This window comes from Lissotriton helveticus, chromosome 2_2, assembly GCF_964261635.1.
Source record: "Lissotriton helveticus chromosome 2_2, aLisHel1.1, whole genome shotgun sequence".
Classification (NCBI taxonomy): domain Eukaryota; kingdom Metazoa; phylum Chordata; class Amphibia; order Caudata; family Salamandridae; genus Lissotriton; species Lissotriton helveticus.
This window is the reverse complement of record NC_136060.1, coordinates 293,532,870-293,554,927: the sequence shown is the minus strand read 5'-3', so window position 1 is coordinate 293,554,927 and position 22,058 is coordinate 293,532,870. Positions and strand designations below refer to the sequence as shown.

Genomic DNA, 22,058 nt, shown 5'->3' with positions numbered 1-22,058 from the left:
TAATTATTAGGACTAGATTCACTTAAGATGTAGACCCCAGCGCTCCGCTGACACCAGAACTGTTATAAAAGATTTGCGAGTCTTTATCGGCACATACGCAATTGGCATGCTACATTCTGACCAGGGTCCTGAGTTTAGCTCTCGAGCTTACAAAGAGGCCATGACCAGCATGGGCATTGCATTGCGGTACTCTTCTCCCTTCCATCCTGAGGGAAATGCGGTAGTGGAAAGAAAACAACGTGACATAAAGCAATCTATAACGGCAAGGGTATTAGGTTCGGGTGATGGGTGGGTCAAACATTTAACAAGTGTCCAACATAGTCTTAACAATCTGCCAATAAATTCTCTAAAAGGTATCACTCCGTACGAACTATTGTTCGGCACTAGAATGCACATCCAGGATCTAGATTGTCAGACTTCAGTGGTGAATAAAAAATCCTTTGATATCAAAGACCGTTTGGCTGTTTTACAGGACCTAAATGAAACAAGAAGAAATCTAAGTAACATAAAGTTAAAGCCAACAGCCACTGAAGAGAAACCACGTGTCCCAGCAAGACCTGTCTGGATTCCAAAGATTGGGGATCTGGTCAGAGAGAAGATCGCGGTGAAGAAGGAATTTGGGCCTTCTTACAGAAAAGCAGTATCTGTCAGCGGAACAAGATCAGTAGTACTACCGCCCCTTGCTGGTAAAAAGGAGAGCCGAGTTGTATCGATCGGTCCAGAGTAGGAATATCGACGGAGAAATATCGTGTTACATAAATATCTCCGCAGAAATATCGAGTGGAAGAAATATCGACAACAAAAATATAGTTTGACCAGAATATCGACTGATAGGTAAGTAATATCGATAACAATAATATAGTTGTAATAAATATCGTTTAAAAAAATATAGTTTACAAAAATATCGATTTATTAATAATGTTATGTATTTTAGTGTTTTTGAAGAGATTTGTTTGTCATTTTATTATATGTTTTGGAATTGTATTAGTTAATAATGTATTTTATGTTGAATTTTGTGTTATTAGTTCCGTAGCGGGCTGTGCGTTTATAGGGGAATAGGGTGGGAAGTAATTTAATTATATAAAATTAATTGATTAATTAATGTGTTAATTTATTAATAATTGTTTAATAATTAGTTGTTAATTAATTTCAATTAGTCAATTAATAATTAATTATGTTAATTGTTTAATTAATTTTAGGTGTGTGTTGTGGAGTTTATATGTGTAAATGGTGTGAAGGGTGGTGAGTAATTAATTATTTATTGATTAATTATTAAATACTTTTTAGATTAATTACCATTAATTAATTAGTAATTATTAATTGTAAATGTGTAATTAATTATAGGTTTGTGTTGTGGTGTTTATAAGTGTATATGGCGTGAAACCTGGTAATTAATTAATTAATTAATAAAAAAAACATTAATTTTCATTAATTAATTAGTAAATAATAAATGTAAATGTGTAATTAATTTTAGGTGTGTGTGGTGGATATTATAGTGTAAAATAATAAGTAATTAATTATTTTTTATTATCTTTGTTAATAATAATATATTTAAATGTATATATTAAAATTATGTCTATATTGGAAATTAAATTTAATAAAAATGTTGATAGTTTTTATTTATTGTTTTGGGTTCCAGTGCTTTTCCTACTATTGTACTCACTGGAGTGGGAATAGTAATTTTTACCCCTACGCTATCCAGCGCTTTCCCTACTGTTGCACTCCCTGGAGTGGGAATAGTAATTTTTACCCCTACGCTATCCAACGCTTTCCCTACTGTTGCACCCTTTGGAGTGGGAATAGTAATTTTAACCCCTACGCTATCCAACGCTTTCCCTACTGTTGCACCCTCTGGATTGGGAATAGTAATTTTTACCCCTACGCTATCCAGCGCTTTCCCTACTGTTGCACTCACTGGAGTGGGAATAGTAATTTTTACCCCCACGCTATCCAACGCTTTCCCTACTGTTGCACTCTCTGGAGTGGGAATAGTAATTTTTACCCCTACGCTATCCAACGCTTTCCCTACTGTTGCACCCTTTGGAGCTGGAATGTTAATTTTTACCCCTACGCTACCCAACGCTTTCCCTACTGTAGCACCCTCTGGAGTGGGAATAGTAATTTTTACCCCTACGCTTTCCAGCTCTTTCCCTACTGTTGCACGCACTGGAGTGGGAATAGTAATTTTTCCCCCTACGCTATCCAACGCTTTCCCTACAGTTGCACCCTTTGGAGTGGGAATAGTAATTTTTACCCCTTCGCTATCCAGCGTTTTTGTTACTGTTGCACCCTTTGGAGTGGGAATAGTAATTTTTACCCCTACGCTATCCAGCGCTTTCCCTACTGTTGCACTCACTGGAGTGGGAATAGTAATTTTTACCCCTACGCTATCCAACGCTTTCCCTACTGTTGCACTCTCTGGAGTGGGAATAGTAATGTTTACCCCTACGTTATCCAACGCTTTCCCTACTGTTGCATCCTTTGGAGTGGGAATAGTAATTTTTACCCCTGCGCTATCCAACGCTTTCCCTACTGTTGCACCCTCTGGATTTGGAATAGTAATTTTTACCCCTACGCTATCCAGCGCTTTCCCTACTGTTGCACTCACTGGAGTGGGAATAGTAATATTTACCCCTTCGCTATCAAATGTTTTAACTACTAATGTTTTTATTTTGTTATTAAATGTATGTATTATTATTTTTTAATACTTTAATGTGTTAATTAAATATAGAATATTTTATTTTATTCAAAATGTTTTATATGTGTTTATTTTATTTTTATATAATTATTAAAGTTTATAAATTAAATAAAGATAATAATAAAATGTATTTAAGAAAATATATGTATATGTACACATTTATTGTGTTTATATTAATTAAATTAAGTTTATTTGTTATAAATAGTTAAAATATAAATGTAATTTAATGTATTTGGATAATAATATTAATATTATTCAATTATTTAATTTAAGATATATTATTTTTTAAAGTCGATATTTGTTACATCTATATTTTTTACATCTATGTTTTTGAGTCGATATTATTGTACTTACCTGTTTAAGTATAGGGAGTCGATATTTTTGTAATCGATATTTTTACATCTATATTTTTGTAAACTATATTTTTGTTGTCGATATTTAAACATAGAACCGTATCCATCGACCTGGTAAAACCACAATCATGTGGCCAATAATAAGTAGTAGGCCCAGTGGACTCCCAAGAAATAGCAGAAGACCAAATCTTGCTACAATCCAAGAGGTTCAAACTGAGAGACTAATCACTTTTGATAAACCTGCAGTGAATAAAAAAGGACTATGCAACAAAGCCATGGAACTTGTGCCTCTTGAAACCCAAATTGCAACAGTTCGTCAAGAAACACCTGTCTACAATGATGTAGCTTCAGACTATACTAATATGACTAAAGAAGATTCAAAGACTAAAGAAAATCCGGAAGCAATTCCAACAATTGACAGAACTGCATCTGGCTACTTCATCAATTTTGATGACTTTTCTGATGATCCAAGCGAGCATGAAGAAACGCCAGCAACAAAAACTTTCAAAGAAAAAATGACTGAACTATTTCATCAACTAAAAGAAACATATCTGATTTCACCATGGATTGAATTTTGGATTTTGTTAGGTGTACTTTTCCTCTTACTTTGGCTCATCATGGTTCTATGTTTGGGAAAATTCATTGAAGGAAAATATAGTACAATGGACACAGCAAGTCAGAACATCAACTTGGTCCTAAAGCCTCACAAATCCTCACACATCGAGAAAAGAGAACTGTCATCAGTGAACATCACAGCCAATCCAATACCCGGTGGGGTAGCATGGGACAAAACTGATTATGACATTTATGGCCCGATTGAGCTCCTGAAATATCTACATCAGTTCAAGATTTCATTAAGTGACTTTGTAAAACCTAGTACTTTCTCTGATGATTGGGACTTTGAAAATATTAATAATATGATGTCAGATTTGGTAATATCAGCAAAATTCACAGAACAAGATTATTTGCAGGGTTCAGCAAAATATGAAGAAATGTACTGTTATAATCATTATGGTCATCACTATTTGCATAAATCTGCTAATCCTAGAAATGTTTTTAATTATAATCAATGGCAACATTGTGCAACACCACCAAAAGGCAGCTCGAACACATTTTATGAGAAATTCCCATACTTCTCAGGGTTTAACACAACTGATCCAGAAACGTTTTATTTTAAAATGTCAAATAAGACAGTAATGAAAACAATGTTGACAAAAACTAAATTGATTTATTCTGAAAAATTTTATGACAAAATGTCTACATTTGGTTTTGAATTTTGGAAAAACAACATTGAAACTAAAACCATCTGGGGTTCAAAAGAATGGCAGGTACACGGTCTAGGAGCATTATTTAGAGCCTGCATGATCCCAGAACAAATAATATTCCTGAATGACACCATTCAGCAAACAACCTGTCTTGGTTTAGCCAAGATAAAAGACTTAAATAAACCGTCTATAACAAAACACATACCTGATAGTAATAGCACTACAGATGAGGAGATAGACGTATCCCATATTTTACACCAAAACAGAACAAATCCTGATTGGAAAAAATGGTTGATCTGGCCCACAGACACAAATAACTGTCAAGATAGATTCCTGAACAAAATACAGGGGTTCAAACAGAACAGGCCAGACCCAAGATACTCCCAGAGACAACATCCAGGGATAGTTACAACATACAGTGTAGGGAAACCATACCTCGAACGGCTACAAAAATCCACACTAGCTGAAATTAAGCAACACTTTTCTTTACCTATTGACGGTGCTGACTTGCGTGATTTCATACTGGGACCACGCAAACAGCGTCAAAAAGGTTTCATATATGCCGGTGTATACACTGCTTACAACGAAGCTTTGAAAGTAACACAAATTGAAAATGCAGAAAAAATATGAGAAATTTGGGAAAATCACTTTCTGTAGTGGACAATGGGTTAACGACTCTGTCCTCCATAATATATTCACTGGACAGCATTGTATCATCTGCTATTGATATAATAGAGCAGGACTTACTAATGTTACAACATGGTCAGTCCCAATTACGTTCTATTGTACAACTTGGCTGGACGTAGCAAAACCTGCGTTCAGGCTACGTGCCATGGCGTCTAATCAACATAACGTCATTATTTTCTATCTTTAACCTTACTGATAAACAAATCAGTTTGGCACAAAAAGGAGCAGACTATATGATTCTGAGCATTGAAAAACTTGAGAGATTACCATTTACAATGTCAGAGAGACCTGTCATTGAATGGATAATACACAGAACAATTACAATTCCGATAACAACTTTCCAGTTTAAGTATTGCCAAAAATATATACCAGCAGGTCTGTATGAAAGGTTCGGTAAAGGATACATCAAGTCAACATGGAATTTACCTTATACACACAAATATTATAGTGAAGGAAAAAAGGAGGTATTTCTTAGTGGTAACAATTGTAAAAAATCACTAAGCGGTACACTTCGGTGACAAGGTATTAACTTGCATGGAGCCTGCGAAGGTTCATCAAATAACCTTTCATGTCACCTGCATGGCACTCCTGCGACACAGATAGAGCCATTTTTCAGACAGCTTTCCAACGGCAGCTACGTTCTAATAAGTGACCACAGCTGTTGTGGCATGGTGCCAGGAAAAGCCTATCTCGTGAGCGTTACTTCCATGGTCAGTTGCTGTATGCAAGTATTGTATCCAAACAGCAATCCAGACATGGAGGCGGCAATAAGGCCTTCTTTGAATATCTCTTCTATTCGAATTGATACTTTAAGCAGAATGAAGTTTATTATTTTACAGACAACTGTGCCTTTAACCTCGTCCAAAGAGACGTATGATTTGCAAGTTGCATGGACAGCGGCAGAGATACATTCCCTATTATCAACAAATTGCCCCGTGCATTTCGTAGAAATGTTAGGTCAAATTTTAAACATGTCTGATACCAGTGGCATCGCACATGTATTTAAGACATTTTTTTCTGGACTGTTGCACCCTTTGAAACAGTTCTGGGCATTTTTCCGAATTTTGTCCATTCCCTATTCGGCGGCCTGAATCTTCTTTTGGGACTCGTAGCAGGAATTGTATTTTTTATTCTACTGCTCCGATATTGCAAGCCAAGCCACAGACAAAGCTCCAGCTACGATGGAAGAAACGATCCTAGCAATACGCTACCGAGACCGAATCACTAAAGTCATCGCATTAGCACGGCTAAGAGATCTGAATACAACATGGTTTCTTTCATTCAGACCCATCTGGCAGAATTGCATCTTACCTGTGCTTCGATGTCTGCTATGCGGAGAAGAATGCGTGTTGGACGTCTGTCTTACACTACCATCAGCAGTACCAATGGATATCGATACTTCGCTAGGTCCTGTAACGACTCATGCATCGTGTTGTCCCCAGCGGCTACCTATTCTGATGACGGCATTCGTTGAGACTTCACCATTACGAGTAGGTGGCGGTTACGTACGAGAGGAAAGCAGCACCAAACAGGTACAACTTTCTGTGAGCATTGCTGAACCAGACATCGATGATAGCAATCATTCTCACATGTGCACAATTTCAACTTTTTCGAACTTGGTCGAATTTTCGCCTGATGTTCTAGACCAATTTTTTGCAAGCCTGTCTGAAATGATGTTCTCCCCTGAACAACGAGAATAACTTTAAAACAACGAGCACACAGCATTCCCTGAACTCTGAATTCGGCCTTCAGTTTTTGATAAACAAAACTACTGAAAACATTTGGAACTATTTTTTTCCCCTGAAAGCGAAAACTTTTTTTTTCACTTCCAAAATATTTACCTTTTTCTGGCACATGGTACTCTGCTTAAAAGTAGAACTATTCTTAGAGAACAGAGCTTCTATTTTTAGAGATACTAGAGACAATATTTTACCTCAACCTCTAGCACATGTACAGTATTGTATAAATATGTGATGGAATGGTCTCGACCTTCTTTTCTGTGTACAGAGCCATTTCATTTGTAATTTTCGCAATTCATTCAGCTAATATTTATATATGCATTTCCTGAATGATAACACTGCTTGAAAAACGCACAGTATAAATACTAATTTTCGTGTATATACCATACACCATTTCAAATGCAATTTATGTATTTTGGGGTGGGTTGGAAAACACATGCATCGTTATATGTTTAGTATTGCTTAGTATTTAACTAATGATGGACATTAGTTAAATTGGACGGCTAGTTGATAGCTTGCCAGTACTGGAACCGTACATCAGATACCTACTGGACGTGTCATTTAGGACTAAGACCGTGCCCAGAGACTGGAAACAGGCGGTGGTCCCACCTCTCAGGAAGAAACCTAACATCGGCTTCGTAAAGCTGGAGAACCTCCGACCTATCTCCCTTCTGCCCTACTTGGCCAAAGTGCCGGAAAAAACGGTAAACATAGAACTGATGGCTTTCGTGGAAGAGGCTGCCCTCCTGCACGACACCCAGTTTGGTTTCCGTCCACGCCACTCAACTGAATCAGCGCTTCTGATGGCTGTGGAGACCCTACGTCAGGGGGTGGATGAGGGGCAGACCATGGCCCTCATCCTATTAGACCTGAGTGCAGCATTCGACACTGTAGCTCACACCACCTTGCTACAGTGTCTGAATAGTGGCGGGATATCTGGTGCTGCACTCGAATGGATCCAGTCCTTCCTGACAGGGAGAGGCTTTCAGGTCCGCCAGGGTGAATGTTATTCCAGGGAAATCGGTTTGGGCAAGGGCGTGCCCCAGAGCTTGTCCCTGAGCCCCACCCTATTTAATTTATATGTCTCCCTGGTGGCACCTATTGTTGAAAGCCATGGTCTGCACATAGTGTCCTACGCTGACGACAAGCAGTTGGCCATCTCCCTCTCACGTGCGCCCGGTCTTGCGGTGGACAGATTCAGAGCTTGCATGCAAGAACTAGCATTCTGGATGTCCACCAAGGTGCTCGTGGTGGGGGGGAACCCATCGGTCTGGCAATCAGCATGGTGGCCTTCATGCTTAGGTGAGGTTCCAGCACCCTGTCAAGAAGCCAGGAACCTTGGAGTTTGGCTTGACGCTGACCTGTCCTTTGGACCTCAGATAGGCCGCGTGGTGGGTGTTTGCTTCAGCGTCCTAAAAAGTCTGCGGAAGGTTTTAGACCTCCTTCCTACGTCAGCCCGTAGGACGCTGGCGCATGCCCTTGTCACATCTCGCCTGGACTACGGCAATCTGCTGTACCTGGGAGCAACCAGTAAGGTAATAAACCGCCTCCAGGTGTTGCAGAATGCGGCAGCCCGTTTGATTCTGAAATCTCCCAAAAAATCTGCTTCTAAAGCAGCTCTTCAAACCCTTCACTGGCTCCCAGTAAGGAGCAGGGTCGAGTTTAAGGCCCTTTGTGCTTGCCATTGAATCCTTGCTGGGAAGGCACCAGCACCACTTCAGAGTCTGGTCACTAGATACGCCCTGCGCTCCTCCTATGGAAGCCTGTTAAAGGTCCCCAGGATAAGAAAGGCCCGCATGGGAGGTAGATCTTTTCGCTACCTGGCGGCGAAAAGCTGGAATGCCTTACCTCTGGACCTTCGCCTGGAGCCATCTGAACTTGGCTTCAGGAAGAAGCTAAAATCACACCTTTACACACAGTAATCCGAGTAGACCCTGCGGCCCAGCTCGCTTACTCCACCTGTCTTAGCGCGGGGACACGCTTCTGAGCGTAACCAGGCGCTTTACAAAATTCCCTTAATAATAATTAATACGTGGAGTGGGTGTTGTGAATCTATCTAGGACCCTAATCAAGATAACCCCGATTCATGCCCTTATATGGTTATAACAAAACATATCCTTATAAAGGCATAGGAATCATGTCCATATCTAGTCATAGCCCATGCAGTCCAAATACGGCAAGGCTACTCCCATAGACTCCTAGAAAGTACAACGCGTTCTTTAAACAAACCAAGCCTCCAGCAGCCCGGGAAATCCCCTTGCTTTTGTTTTGATTTGCACAAGAACTCCTGGAGTCCAGAAAGAACTGTTAGTTCTTAGTGACGTCTTATGTCCAACCTTACGTCAAACCCGGCACCTTCCAGGTATAAATATACCAACGTTGCCTTAAGCAAACACACAGTGGTTTGGAGCAGAGCGGCTATCTACTTGCCCGACGCCCAGCTGATGCGAGAGCCGAAGGAAGCCGACCCTCCCATTTGACGCACTGAGAGACGCTGTCTTTTCTCAAGTAGAGAAATCCAGCTCTGGTGTTTCCAGTCACCCTTGCGGGTTGCTGGGAGATCGAGTCCTGAGAGAGAGATACAAGACCTCCTACATTCTATTACCAAGGTATGGAGCTGACTAAACCCTTAAGAGAATTCTTGATTCAGATTCTTGGAAAAAAAAAACCTAACTTAAACTGCAACTTACTTACTCCTTCCCAAGTATTAGGCTTAGGTCTGGTACACCGGGGTAGGCGTATCTTAGAAGCACCAGTTGAGTACGTTAGTCAATGTTTTTATGTATGTATATATTTTATCCATTTTAAAGTATCTTATGGCTAAGAAACCATATCAATGCTTTTACAGTATTATTTCATAATACTCCTTTTACTGTACGCACTTTACTTTATGATAAGTATTGCAATTATGGCAACTCATTTCTCTTGCATGAGAAAGAAGACTGCTCAATAAATAACACCTTTTATTGAAAACGCCCGTCTCTCTATTTCTCTGCACTCCTGGTGAAATTAAGCATGCACGATTGACTGAGTGAAATAACTGTCTATTGTTTTCACACGACTCTAGAGATACACTCTTTATTCTGAGGGAGCAAAGTTGTCATGTTTATGCGGTTGTCAGAAACGAATTCCTACTTGTCTATTCAGGAAAGTTAACCCCTTCCTGTTCATTTGAGAAAGTTTCTAGTGACCTCTGAGCTAGCTGGCAAAACTAATTAGGTCTAACATAGTCAGTAGAGACCTAGATGACCTCAGTCCTACGTCTAAACTGATGTTTATGTTATTCCAATGCGCAGAGCCTATTGTGAATATTGGAACTACACTATACTCCACCTAGTTAATGCTTTCACTCAAAAGCAAATAACATCTGTGCACCTGATATTTTCCATAGAATTCACACCTGGCCAGTCACAAGTGCAATTCTGCGCTATGCTTTTAGCAAACATGTACAATGCAAACAAACTACCCCTTCTTTCACTGGCGTTCAACTTTCATGTATCTAATCCTATGCTTTGCTATTTTTATTGCATAATATTTTATAAAAGTACTTCACTGCGGGTCATTCAATCCCAAAACTAGAATTTCCTATGTCATATCCTTCATTTATGGATAGTGTTAAAAGTGTAATTACAATACTTGTAGAACCATTTAAAAACCTGCAATTTCTGTCCTTTTGCTAGCTAGCATTAACTTCCTGTTCATGAACATTTTTTCAGTTTGTGGACAAAATGCATATAAGTAAAAAGACAAAGAAATATTTAGTACAACTACTATTTCATCTCAAATGCCAATTCAATTGAAACACTATACATAAACTAAACAGAAAAAAGTCTCAATAAGATCAATATATGAAATTAACCCCACTACTTTGAATCAACAATATTCATATATATAAAGTACTTATATTGAGTATACAATCCCAATAGAATAATTGTGATTATACCATCAGGTAAATATTAATACGAGTTCCAAAATAGCATTTTTTTTTGCTGCATGACTCCCATTTATACCTAGCAACGGTATCTTTACATCTGTGGTGAGTTTGTAAACACATAAGGGCACTCTATATACTACACATTCCATTATTTTGAAATTGTAACAAGACAAAATGTTGTTTTGAGCATAAAAAGGAGAGATGAATGAAGGGTTTCTTCTTCAGCGGTTAGTACTGACTGCAATATTACCCTGCATTATGAAAATAACATCAGAAGTGCGGGAAATGACTTAAGCTTCCATGTTACTGATTTTGAGTGGATGCTAAGTAGGAAATCTGAATTGAACATGAACAGAGGCATGCTCTGATATATTGGATTATTAACTGAGCAAAGCACATCATGGATTTCGATGGACAAATTGTTCTGAAAGTGCACCTACACAGCAACGTGTTGTCCTTCAAATGCATGTTCGTAGTACAGAACTGGCTTTCCAGCCCCTTCTTTGATGTAGCAGGTGCAGCTATCAAACTGATGCCTCATAATTCCCTGAATGACATTACTGCTTTGGTTGTAGGTATGACCACAAACTGAGGATGTCCTGATTGGCCCAAATCATGTCCGAATTAAATTCCCATCATGAATTCACAATATGCACCATCTTGAAGGTGGTCTACATTTTGTGTTCCCTGTGTGGGAGGAGGTAACACGTATCCCAGAAACCCAGTTAGCTCCAAAACAGAACAATATAGTCAGGTTCTGGCGCCTTCCCAATTAACTACTTCTAAGCTAGGAAGAACCGGGCCATGTGGCTGAATCCATGCGGCCTACCCTGCTGACAATGAACCTCAACCTTTCTGAGAAGGGGATTCAGTGAGAGTCTGCCCCCACCTTGAGAGTGGCCATCAGAAGACCTCACAAAAGAATGAACCCTCAATTGCATCCACAAAAGAGCAGCGAGTGAGACCACCCTTTAGAAATTTAGATAACGTGCTCTGTTGCATTGAAACACTTGAGCCCAGTGTGCATCTGTGAAGCTCTGTAATGTGGTACCCCACTAAGATGTGCAGTGGATGCAAGCAAATGGATGCAAGGGATTCTCCCTGCACAATTTAAAAGTCATGTTATAATGTCTTGTGTGATGATGTCTGCAGTGATCAGTCAAACTCTGTAAACTCTATAGTTTTTGATCATTTGAGATTTGGGGCAGTGTGCCCAGCACATTTATAGATGTGATTCAAGGGACCATCAAAATAATAATCCAGTACAAAACTGCAATGGAGTTTTGAAGTAGTGTCTCCCATGATGGTAGATGGTGATTTCAATGGAGAGTACCACCAGAATTACTGACACCAGATATGTGACTCCTGTTCTTCACTGCTGTTATGAGTTGAGCTTTAAAGGGTTCACTGATGATTAAGGTACTAATTGTATGTACTATTTAGATGCATTTTCATAATTATACACCTACATCTTACAATATTTCTGGCTAATATACAGTTGGACAGCTTTGTTGAATTAGGCATTGTTAATCTGGTCAACCACCTTTTTACTACTGTATTTTTGTCAGATGTTCCATAAAAACACAATGGTGTCAATGGTTTCTGAAGGACTGAGAAAACTCAGACCTTTTTTGAGGAAGTTCTTCCTGCTTTAGTCCTCCGCTCATAAAAATCATGTCATCTGTCATTCAGAATGGAAAGACAGTACGGATGAAGCTCAGTTTAGTCAGTAGACACGAAGTTGGAATAACAATTGGGTGCTAAGGAAATATCCAATATTAGATTACTGAAAGAGTCTATTCACGGGGATGACACTAGGGTACTGGGAGACCATGTATTATTTACAACAAAAATTACAAATTCTGCATATACTTTTCACAAGACTTTATTTCTGAGCTGACATAAAAAGTCACTCTCTACTCCCAAATAGGATGCTTCAAACTTACATATCAGTTCTCCACAGACGAGACGCAAAGCCCTAGAGATCAAGCTGGGCTAATGAGAATATTGATGAAGATCATTATGGTTATAAATGCTAATATTATTATTACTACTACTACTACCATCACCATTACTACTTCTATTACCACTACTACTACTACTACTACTACTGCTACTACTACTACTACTAATTATAATAATAATAACAATAACAATATTAATACAGTACAGCATGAACAGTAACAATAATAATAGCAATAATAATGCCATTCGACTGCAGACACTGTTTAAATGATATCCTTATATCTGGCAATCTGATATACCCAGAATGGCCTTTTACTGCTCTGGTTCTGCTCCCTGGTGCCTCTGTATGTTTCTCTAAAAGTGATTATATAAATGGTATCAGTCACTCACTTCCACAAGTCTGTGGCTCTTCAACGCCAGTTTGGCAGAAGCAGAATTTGTAATAGATCCTATGATTGACTCATTCTTCTCCAGCCCTAAAAACCTTTTGGAGCCACTGGTCTGTCGTAAAATCTCCCTAATTCACTATGGACTTGTGACTCTCAGCACTTCTGGTGGGATAAGGCCATGAAGTTTTAATACTATTCCTGTGCCATTTCGGACAAGCATTGATTTCTGATATTCTGGTTTGGACCTGCGTCCCCAGACCTACAGCCACAACGTAGCATAGGCAATATTTAGCAATATTTACTGTAGTACAATTTAATGTATATCCAAAATCTTAAAGTTCAAATCATTAAAAAAAAATACAGCCAGTGAACTCCGATTCATAACAATGAAAAATACATTGATTTACAGTCACTTTTACTGGGTGCGATACAGGCCTAGGATATTTGATACCTGCATGTTGTGCACTTATTTTTGCAGTCTTGCAGCAGACACCTGTTGCTGTGTCTGTCACACACCAGATTGTTATCAATACTTTTTAGAGTGGGCTTTGGGTATGCCCCTTTCTCGTGATTGGGTGGCATCCTTGTCCCAGTATCTCTGCTTTTTACTTCTCTGGCTTTCCTCCCTATGCTTGTGTTTGCCTCTTCTCTGAAACATTTTGATTTCACTCTCATGTTGGTTGGTTCAGGGTATCTTCCAATACCAATGCTATCAGAAATCATTTGTGACTTAACCCAGAGGAGTATCCTGTGTCTTTCTCTTCCGTCTGTGCCTCTCCCCCTCCCCGGATGTTTCCAAATGGATTCAAGAAGTATTAAGATGTAAGAATTCGGGTGTTAAAAATCAGTATTCACCACACATACTGCCACAGAGCCTGATCCAGTGGGTGCGTTTTAGCCATGAAACTTGGACACTTGACATCTAATCTCAGCTTTACCTAAAATGATGGAAATAAACACTGCATTGTAAAGCTGGACACGGCCACAACACGGTGCCCTTACCCTGAGAAGGGCAGCTCCATGGCCTTGCCATCTGAATCACTTCTAACCCTGTTGTGGTCTAGTAGACCAGTGGTAAATGTAGAACTAGTAGACACAGGTTTTAATCCGGGTGTGCCATTTGGCAAACTATATGCTCTTTGGCAATCACTTTTTGAACTTATTTCTTTACTTCATGTTTTGTAAAGACTAGGATTATTAAGAATCAGCTTAGATGCTACTTGTAAGCATGTGATTACAAATGGGTGTGTTATTACCTCGGGAACGTGTACAGTCTCATGGAAAGTTCCCATATATGCAATATGGGAGTGAATAATTTGGGCCTGATTATGAGTTCCGCTACATTACTAACACCGCAGTGGTCTCAAGAAGACCGCAGCGATGGCAGTCTCCCACCCACCATATTACAGTGTCACCACTGGGCCACAGGCAGTGCTTCTGACAGCGGGGCATATTTTTTCATATGCGTTGAAGGTGTGTATATTTTGACAGTACTAGTATTAAATGTACACATATGCGTGGCTCATGAAGAAATACCTACTACCTGAACTTTCTCATTGCTGGAGTCTGGACTATATGTGCCCAATCCAGTCAATGGGTAAATACTGCAAAATGGGCTTACCTGGATTACGGTGGCAACAGGGTCGTTTTCTTTGGGGTCAAGATGCTGCTGATAAGGGGGGCCCTGGAGGAAGGGATCCCTGTGGGAGACTGAAGTGAAGAAAAGGAAATGGGTATGCACCCCAAATCCTTCGATTCTACCAACTCGAAGCAAGCAGTCCATGTTTGGGTCATTGGAAAGATGACCTATAATTCGGATGGCAGTGGACTCGTCTGTGCAGGCCACTGATAGCTGCTTTTCACCGACTGCCTCCGAAGAGTTTGGCGAATGGCTGGTCGTGGTGGAACTGGCAACACCATAATATGGTGGGCAGACTGCCTATTTGGCAGGTGGTGAATCTAACACCGACACTTAGGCGGTCCCAGGACCGTCAAAGTCATAATGAGGTCCATAGTCTACACAGCAAGTAGCAGTAGTAGTCCCATTTCTACTAGTTTACCAAACTGTTTGATATTGGGTAAACCATACTCTACCTTTGTCTACTGATCTAACAATATGTCAGCACTTTGAAATAGGCTTAATGGAAGAAACAAACAACAAGGACATACTCCTAGGACAGGTCCCCAGCATGGTAATCATTAACACAATCAGGACTGTTTACCTACAAGTTTGCATCTCAGTAGCTGAACGTGTTCTCAAAGCTGCAGTCTCCTCCTGCACATAACTCAGAATATTTATGCCTTTTGTGCCTGTATTATACTTCTGCTATTCTGTCCACATGATTTCACCAATTGATTGACTCATTCTGGCAGCACTTTGCAATAGACAGATCAATACATACCATACTTTTATGTTAGAAAATTATATCTTCTTGTACTAAGCACAGGCACATTTCTATGCTGTAGAAACCAGGTACTTCTACTGATAGAAGAAATATTTGAAAATACATTTGTAGGTCTGCATTACCTTGGTAAACATGGGCTTGCCATGCTGGGTGACCATGGTGCATTGATCGCAATCCACTGTGATGGACGAGTTGTGATAGGCCTCTTTCGAGTGCTTGAGAATGTAATACAGATCGCTTACGCCTCCTTCAAAGACAGTGCTAAAATATCTAGGAATAAGAGTCCTTCCAATAGCTGTAAATCAAAAAAGAAATTAATGCATTAAATCAGGCCTTCAAAGAAATATGTAACTATAATGTAGATACAATAAAATGTTGTTTTGCAAGCTTTGATACAAAAATATACATACACATTCATTGTTATTTCTTAAGTATTGTGCTGTATAAGGGCATGTGAATTTTTGTCTGTAAAGCTATCTTGTCTAAGCTCCTCACAGTCAAGGGTGAAGGTCAGAAAGCCAAAATGGTGCTTAGTCATCTCTCTGGATCTTTAAACATTATCAACAATGTCCTGCTACGGATCCTCGAACGGCCTCCTGGGCATCGCGTGCTGCCTCTCATAACTGGGTTCACTCTTCCCTTCAAGAATTAACACAAAAAATACCCCCAAACTTAAACATCTCAAAAATATTACTACTCACCTGTAAGTGCAGCAGTTTTCCATTTTGTTGGCATATCACGCCTTGATCTATAATCCCACGTTTCCCTGCTCAGAACGCTAATTAGCACTTTATGTGTCGCCTAAATCCAGTAAGCAGACAGCATATATTACATGGTTCAATGGATGTAAGTTGACTATCTAGTCATCCCAATGGTTCATACGAGTGTATTACCATCACGTGATTGTGCCAAAATGAAACTGAACTAATAATATGCATTGAGCCTACACTGATTAACTTGAAATCCCATTTTTCAACTCCTTACTGACAATTTAATCTCCTGAAATTAGATCACATGCCTATTTATTGAATGTAATTCTTCTCAATGAACTTCCACACCTCAGATAAAAAATGTCCTTGGCTCTTGCTTCAGTTGCGCAAAACTGTAGAATTAGCTTAATTCTTCTGCTTCTACTACATCCTTGTATCACAATGAGTAAGATTTACAATTGCATTATAATAGTCTCATGATTGTATAAGGATTAATTTAAATTCATATCACTTGATACTAAGAGTGTCCTCAAGACTTCAGCTGGCACGAGCCACTGGGATTACATTGACATATGTTTTTCCAACCCAGCTTGCTGTCTATTAGCTAGTCAATCAGGATCAAATGGTTCTTTTATTTATTTTCTTTCAGAGTTTTATATAGCACACGCTTGACTCGAAGGTATCAGAGCACTTTACATGAGCACCAGTTGCGTCATAGACGGACACTTTCTTTTTCTTTTTTTGTTAGGCACGGGGAGACTAAGTGATTTGCCCAGAATCACAGGGTGTTGAGGGTCCCTGCCGAGACTCGAACCCAGTTCCCCAGCGTTGATGTCGGTCGCTCTAGTGGAAAGGCTACATCCTCTCCCCCAACTCTGCCTTGCTCATGAAGTACCTCACCAAAAACAAATTCTGCTTAGCCCCCAAATTACTGTACTCAGTAGCACACCACTGATTCTGATCCACTGAACCATGCAACTAGAAATTCCAATCTCAACATGTATCCTCATCCCCGATTGTTCTTTTAGAATGCCTCTAGAACACTTTTCCAACACATATCAGAACCAAGTCAACAGAGTGCGAGCTTTTCCTTGTCACCCTATGCCAATACTCAACTTCAAAATCAATGGGCATTAAACACCAGGCTGCTTTTCAGGTATTTAGAAAAAGGATGACAGTTGTCATGGAACAACCCGATTAAGCATCAATTTTCAAAATAATAGACTTCAGGTGTTCTGTGTGCCACTACCTCACACTGGGCCTGAGTCACAAAGGTAAAAACGTAAACTTTTTTGAAAGTCTACGATGGTTTGGAATTCACAATTTTTTTCACAAATAGTATCTTTACGACTGCCTATCTTTTTATGTGCGGAGTCTCTGTCACAAATGCAGTTGGATTCTTTGTGAAAGCCAAAAATGTAAAACCACACAAAAGTGTAAGTTTACCTATGTAAATCAGGTCCACTATTAGTATATATTACATGCATAAATTGTAATGAAATTAGGTTAAACACGTTCAAGTTTTTGACCACATTGAATCAGAATTTATTCTGTATGTTATTTGGAATACTCTTATTAGATTAATATTCCATTATCAATAAACTGAGTGAAATAGGAAGATTACTCTCTTGTACAAAAATTCTAAAACTGATTGTCAGCTCCACTTTTTGTTATGGTTTTGAATTGGTGACAAGATTGGTTAATTTGATTATATTCTCATTTAAATGAGAAACAATAAATGACACCTTGAATGACTAGAAATGAGACCATGCCATGTTTAGGGGTTTAGAATTTCACTTTTCCTTTGCAAACTATGGGGCATAAGTACAAGCCCTATCGCCACCACAACGTCACTTTTACCGGCGTTGTGGTGGCTATAGGGGCTGCACCTTATGTACAAGGCAGCGATAAGCCACTTAATGTAGCTTAAAGCTACCTTGTAATTAAGGCCCCCTTTAAAGCTGTGGTTAGCGTGAATGGGGTGGGGTTCCACCGCCGCACCCATTCATTTTGACGCTGCCCCCTATGTACAAGGGTGATGTACATAGGAGGCATACCAAAATTAAGACCAGGTAAATCCTGGTCTTAAGTTGGCGAAATGAGAATAAATGCATTATTTCTCCTCGTTTTTTGCTTTTTCCATGTGTGCCGCCTTGGGCAGCAAACATGGAAAAAGCAAAATGCCATGGTTTGTTTATGTACAGGAAGGTGTCCCTTCCTGTCCATAAACTATCTTTTTTTTAAAATGCGATTTTGGCACTTTCATATGTGCTGCATGAAGCAGCACATATTAAAGTGACAGAATGGCATTTTAGGATTGTTTATGTCAGGAAGGGATACCTTCCTACACAGAAACAATCCTCCCCTACACACAGACACCCTTGCACTATGGTGCAAGGGTGCCTGCTTTGGCACTAAGCGGCTAAACCGAGCGCCACGCAGGGGAAAATGCAAGCCTGCGCCACATTCTTGTAAATATGTTGTGGCCTTGCATTTCAGAAGTGGCAGAGTGTGGCGTTAAGCGCAGGAGGCTAATGCAGCGCTCCACCACTTCCTTGTACATATACCCCCTTGTTGATAGCCACATTTTTTATTGTCTCCCTTCTAAAGTGTCTCTCATTATGATGCAGATCAATCCTTCTCATGCATGCTCTCTTTTGAGTGTCGCCAACTGTTCGAATGTTAATATGTGCACAAAAAGAGCTGGATCCTCCATTGTGAGTATGCTTTTAAAATAGGTAAATAAATTCCAGATTTGTAAAGGGCGATTATCACTACTAAGGGTTTCCAGATACTCTGGACCTTCGGGGAGATTAAGTGAGCTATTACCCAGAGTCACATGATGCTGAACTGAGCTGCCGCTGGCAACTGAGTTGTGAGTCCCGCGCACCGGTGTCAGCCACTCTGGTGGCTGCGCCACACCTTTCCTGTAATTTGCTGTGTCACGGCCAGCTGAACTCCAGGAAAATTGGTAAACATCAGATTGGGGCCACCCGTCTCAGAATGTGCTCTGAGTGCGCCTTTTCATGGCATATAAACTTTTGCACAACTATGCCATAGATAGCTGACAGAAAAGTGGCACCTAGCAAGAAATAAAACTACAATTAAATGTCAAGTTATGCATATTTGTATGTGCACTAATCACCTGTAAGGCTCTTCACAGGTGGGTAGATGTAAGACTCCCAGGAGTTTATATGAAGAGCCAGGTCTTCTGCTTGTTAAAGGACTCAGAAGTGATGAGGAGGCTCTGATACAATGTGGGATGTCGTCCCATGCTTTGTTTTCCTAGAACCCGTATTTGTTTTATCCTGGATATATATTTCTTTCTTTATGCTAGCTGTCTGTCGCAACAGAGTAAAAAGGAAAAGAAGCACAGTATAGTTGTATCACAGTAATCTTCTCAAGGAACGAAAACATGGCAGATTCTTGTCGAGTTCTAAGGGTTTCTAATTTAAGAGGGCTAATTTCATGCATGTGTCTTAATGATGTTTTGGAGGTGAGTGAGAACTAATGAGGGGAAGAGGATAACAGTAAAGAAGAGCTTATCAACGTGATCCCTACACATTCACATTTTCAAGAATTGTTACTTTTTTCTGAAAATCTGAAAGATCGGTGTGTTGCTTAGAGCAGCTTACTATACTGCCAAATTAGACCCAATTACCTAAACGTATGTTTACACCAGAAACAGGATTACAAGTTGAGTGCCAATTGCTCCCGTTGAGAGTATTTACGCTCCATATTTTCAGCAAAAACCTACAGCAAATCAGCAGGACAAACATATTGCAGTTCTGTTTTACACACCTCAGAACGAAGTAAACCATGCACAATCAGTACTTTGGGCCAGATGTACGACCGTTTTTAGCTGTTGCAAACGGAAAATCAGGCTGTTTGCGACCGCTAAAAAGTGTTGTTGCATGTACAAACCCAGTTTTGCAAATCTGTAACCTATCACCGACTCTCAAAATAGGGTTTGCGAGTCGTTACTAGGAAGGGGCGTGTCAAGGAAGTCCCTTCCTAAGAGCGAGTCACACTTGTATGTACGATTGTTTTGCGACTGCAACTGGGGTCATAAAACAACCGCAGTTACCACCTACCTACTAATGGCCCCTACCCTTTGTGAATGTATGCAAAAATATTTTCTAAGAGCAGGAAGTGTTACCGGGGACCACTGCATGCCCTTGAAAACATGAAAAGAAAACATTTCCTTTTTTCTTTTAAACGCATCCCATTTTCCTTTAAAGAAAATGGGCGGCATATGAAAAAAATGTTGTTTCATTTAAAAAGTAGACATGGTGGTCTGCTGACCCCAGCAGGCCACCATCCATTGTGATAGTAGCCCATTCCCAATGGGGCGCAAATTGCGACCTGCCTCATGAATATTGATGAGGCAGGTAATACGCGACCCCAAAGTCTGAGACACATTAGTACAATCCATTTTGCGATTCGCTAATTTACGAGTTGCAAAAAATTACTAAGAAGATTGGTCATACATCAGGCCCTTTATCCCTTATTCCGAAGTCTGCAACTCAGAATAAGGTACAGATTGTGCATGCGTAACTCGGGTATTCCATATAAACAATAAATAACAGGTTTTCAGTTGTCTCAGAGCCCCTGACACAACTTTTCAGTCATCTTCTTGAACAGTTAGATGAAAATTGAGAAGTTAATTCACACAACTTAAGAGTCCAAAGAGAGCCCAACAAGGGGACAAGCAGCTTCAGTATAGTCGAGAGGTTCAAAGCATATGCATTGTACCATTCTGACCTAGCGGTTAGAATAGTTTTACAAACATAAATGCACAGGAAGCAGCTAGATTATATAAAGATTGTAAAACAGAGGGATTGGGAAAAAGAGGGATGAATGGCCTTTGTAACACTGAAGAAACTGGCGCAGATGGGGCGAGAGAAGAGCAAAATATAATCCGTACTAGGAATATTATATCAACCACATAATAAAGCGAACAAGAGGGAACGATTGATGAAGCACACTGCAGACAATCTTACCTCCGTCGGAGGCTAACTGCTCCGTGGCCCTCTCGGGCCCACTTTACCGGTGGGAAGGGTAAGTGGTGTGATATTTATCACACTTGGTAAAATATGACTGTACGAGTCAGCATTTATCCATGCAATAAATACCTCTCAATTACGGAGTAGTTGGGGGATAACAGATGGATTTTGGAGCTTAACACACAAAAATTCGAATGTTCCAGTCAAATATGAGCATTTTTTCCGAAAAATATCATAAGGTTTGACCTGCTAATATGTATCACAAAAGTCATAGATTGTAATTACCGCCATATCGCAAATAAAAGGGCCGCTCGTATGAGGGCCTTATAGAAAGGCTTTCCTTTCTCCACTTTACCATGGATGCATGGTTGAGCTCTAATTATGCAGTTTTTCTCATTGAACTGCAGTACACAATCAGCTAGATTCATCATAGTCCCGTTTTGCGAGTCCTTAATAGCGATTATTAAGGAATCGCTATTAAGGACTTGCAAAACGGGATTCATGTAAGAATGGCACAAAATATTGCGATTCCTACATCATCCTTATTTGCGATTAGCAAATTGCTAATCGCAAATAAGGAATAACTTCCCATTCATTCCTATGGGCCTACAGGCAGACTTTGTGGTAAATAGCGGCAGGAAAATGCGAATTCGCATATTTTAAAAGTTTCATGAATTGCATTTAAGGAATCTCAAATAGAGATTCCTTAAATGCAATTCCTCGCAAATATGCGATTTTGCAAATAGCGATTTTTGCATTTGGGATGATGAATCCCAAATGCAAAAATTGCGCTCGCAAAGGGCCAGATTCTGAGAATCTGTCCCTTTGCGAGCCGATTTTTCGTTCATGAATCTAGCTGAATGTGAGCAAGCAATAGTGGTATTTCTAAAGATTTTGAAGTGTGCAT

General features: G+C 39.7%; 1 protein-coding gene across 4 annotated transcripts in view; it reads right to left on the bottom strand.

Annotated features, from left to right (window-relative positions):
* Positions 1-22,058, bottom strand: part of LDB2 (LIM domain binding 2) — a 1,235,060-nt gene that overhangs the window by 401,609 nt on the left and 811,393 nt on the right. For all 4 annotated transcript variants that reach the window (XM_078678432.1, XM_078678431.1, XM_078678430.1 and 1 more), the window contains exon 3: positions 15,558-15,730. In XM_078678432.1, the coding sequence (XP_078534558.1) occupies positions 15,558-15,730 (173 nt within the window). The remainder of the gene's footprint in view (positions 1-15,557; positions 15,731-22,058) is intronic.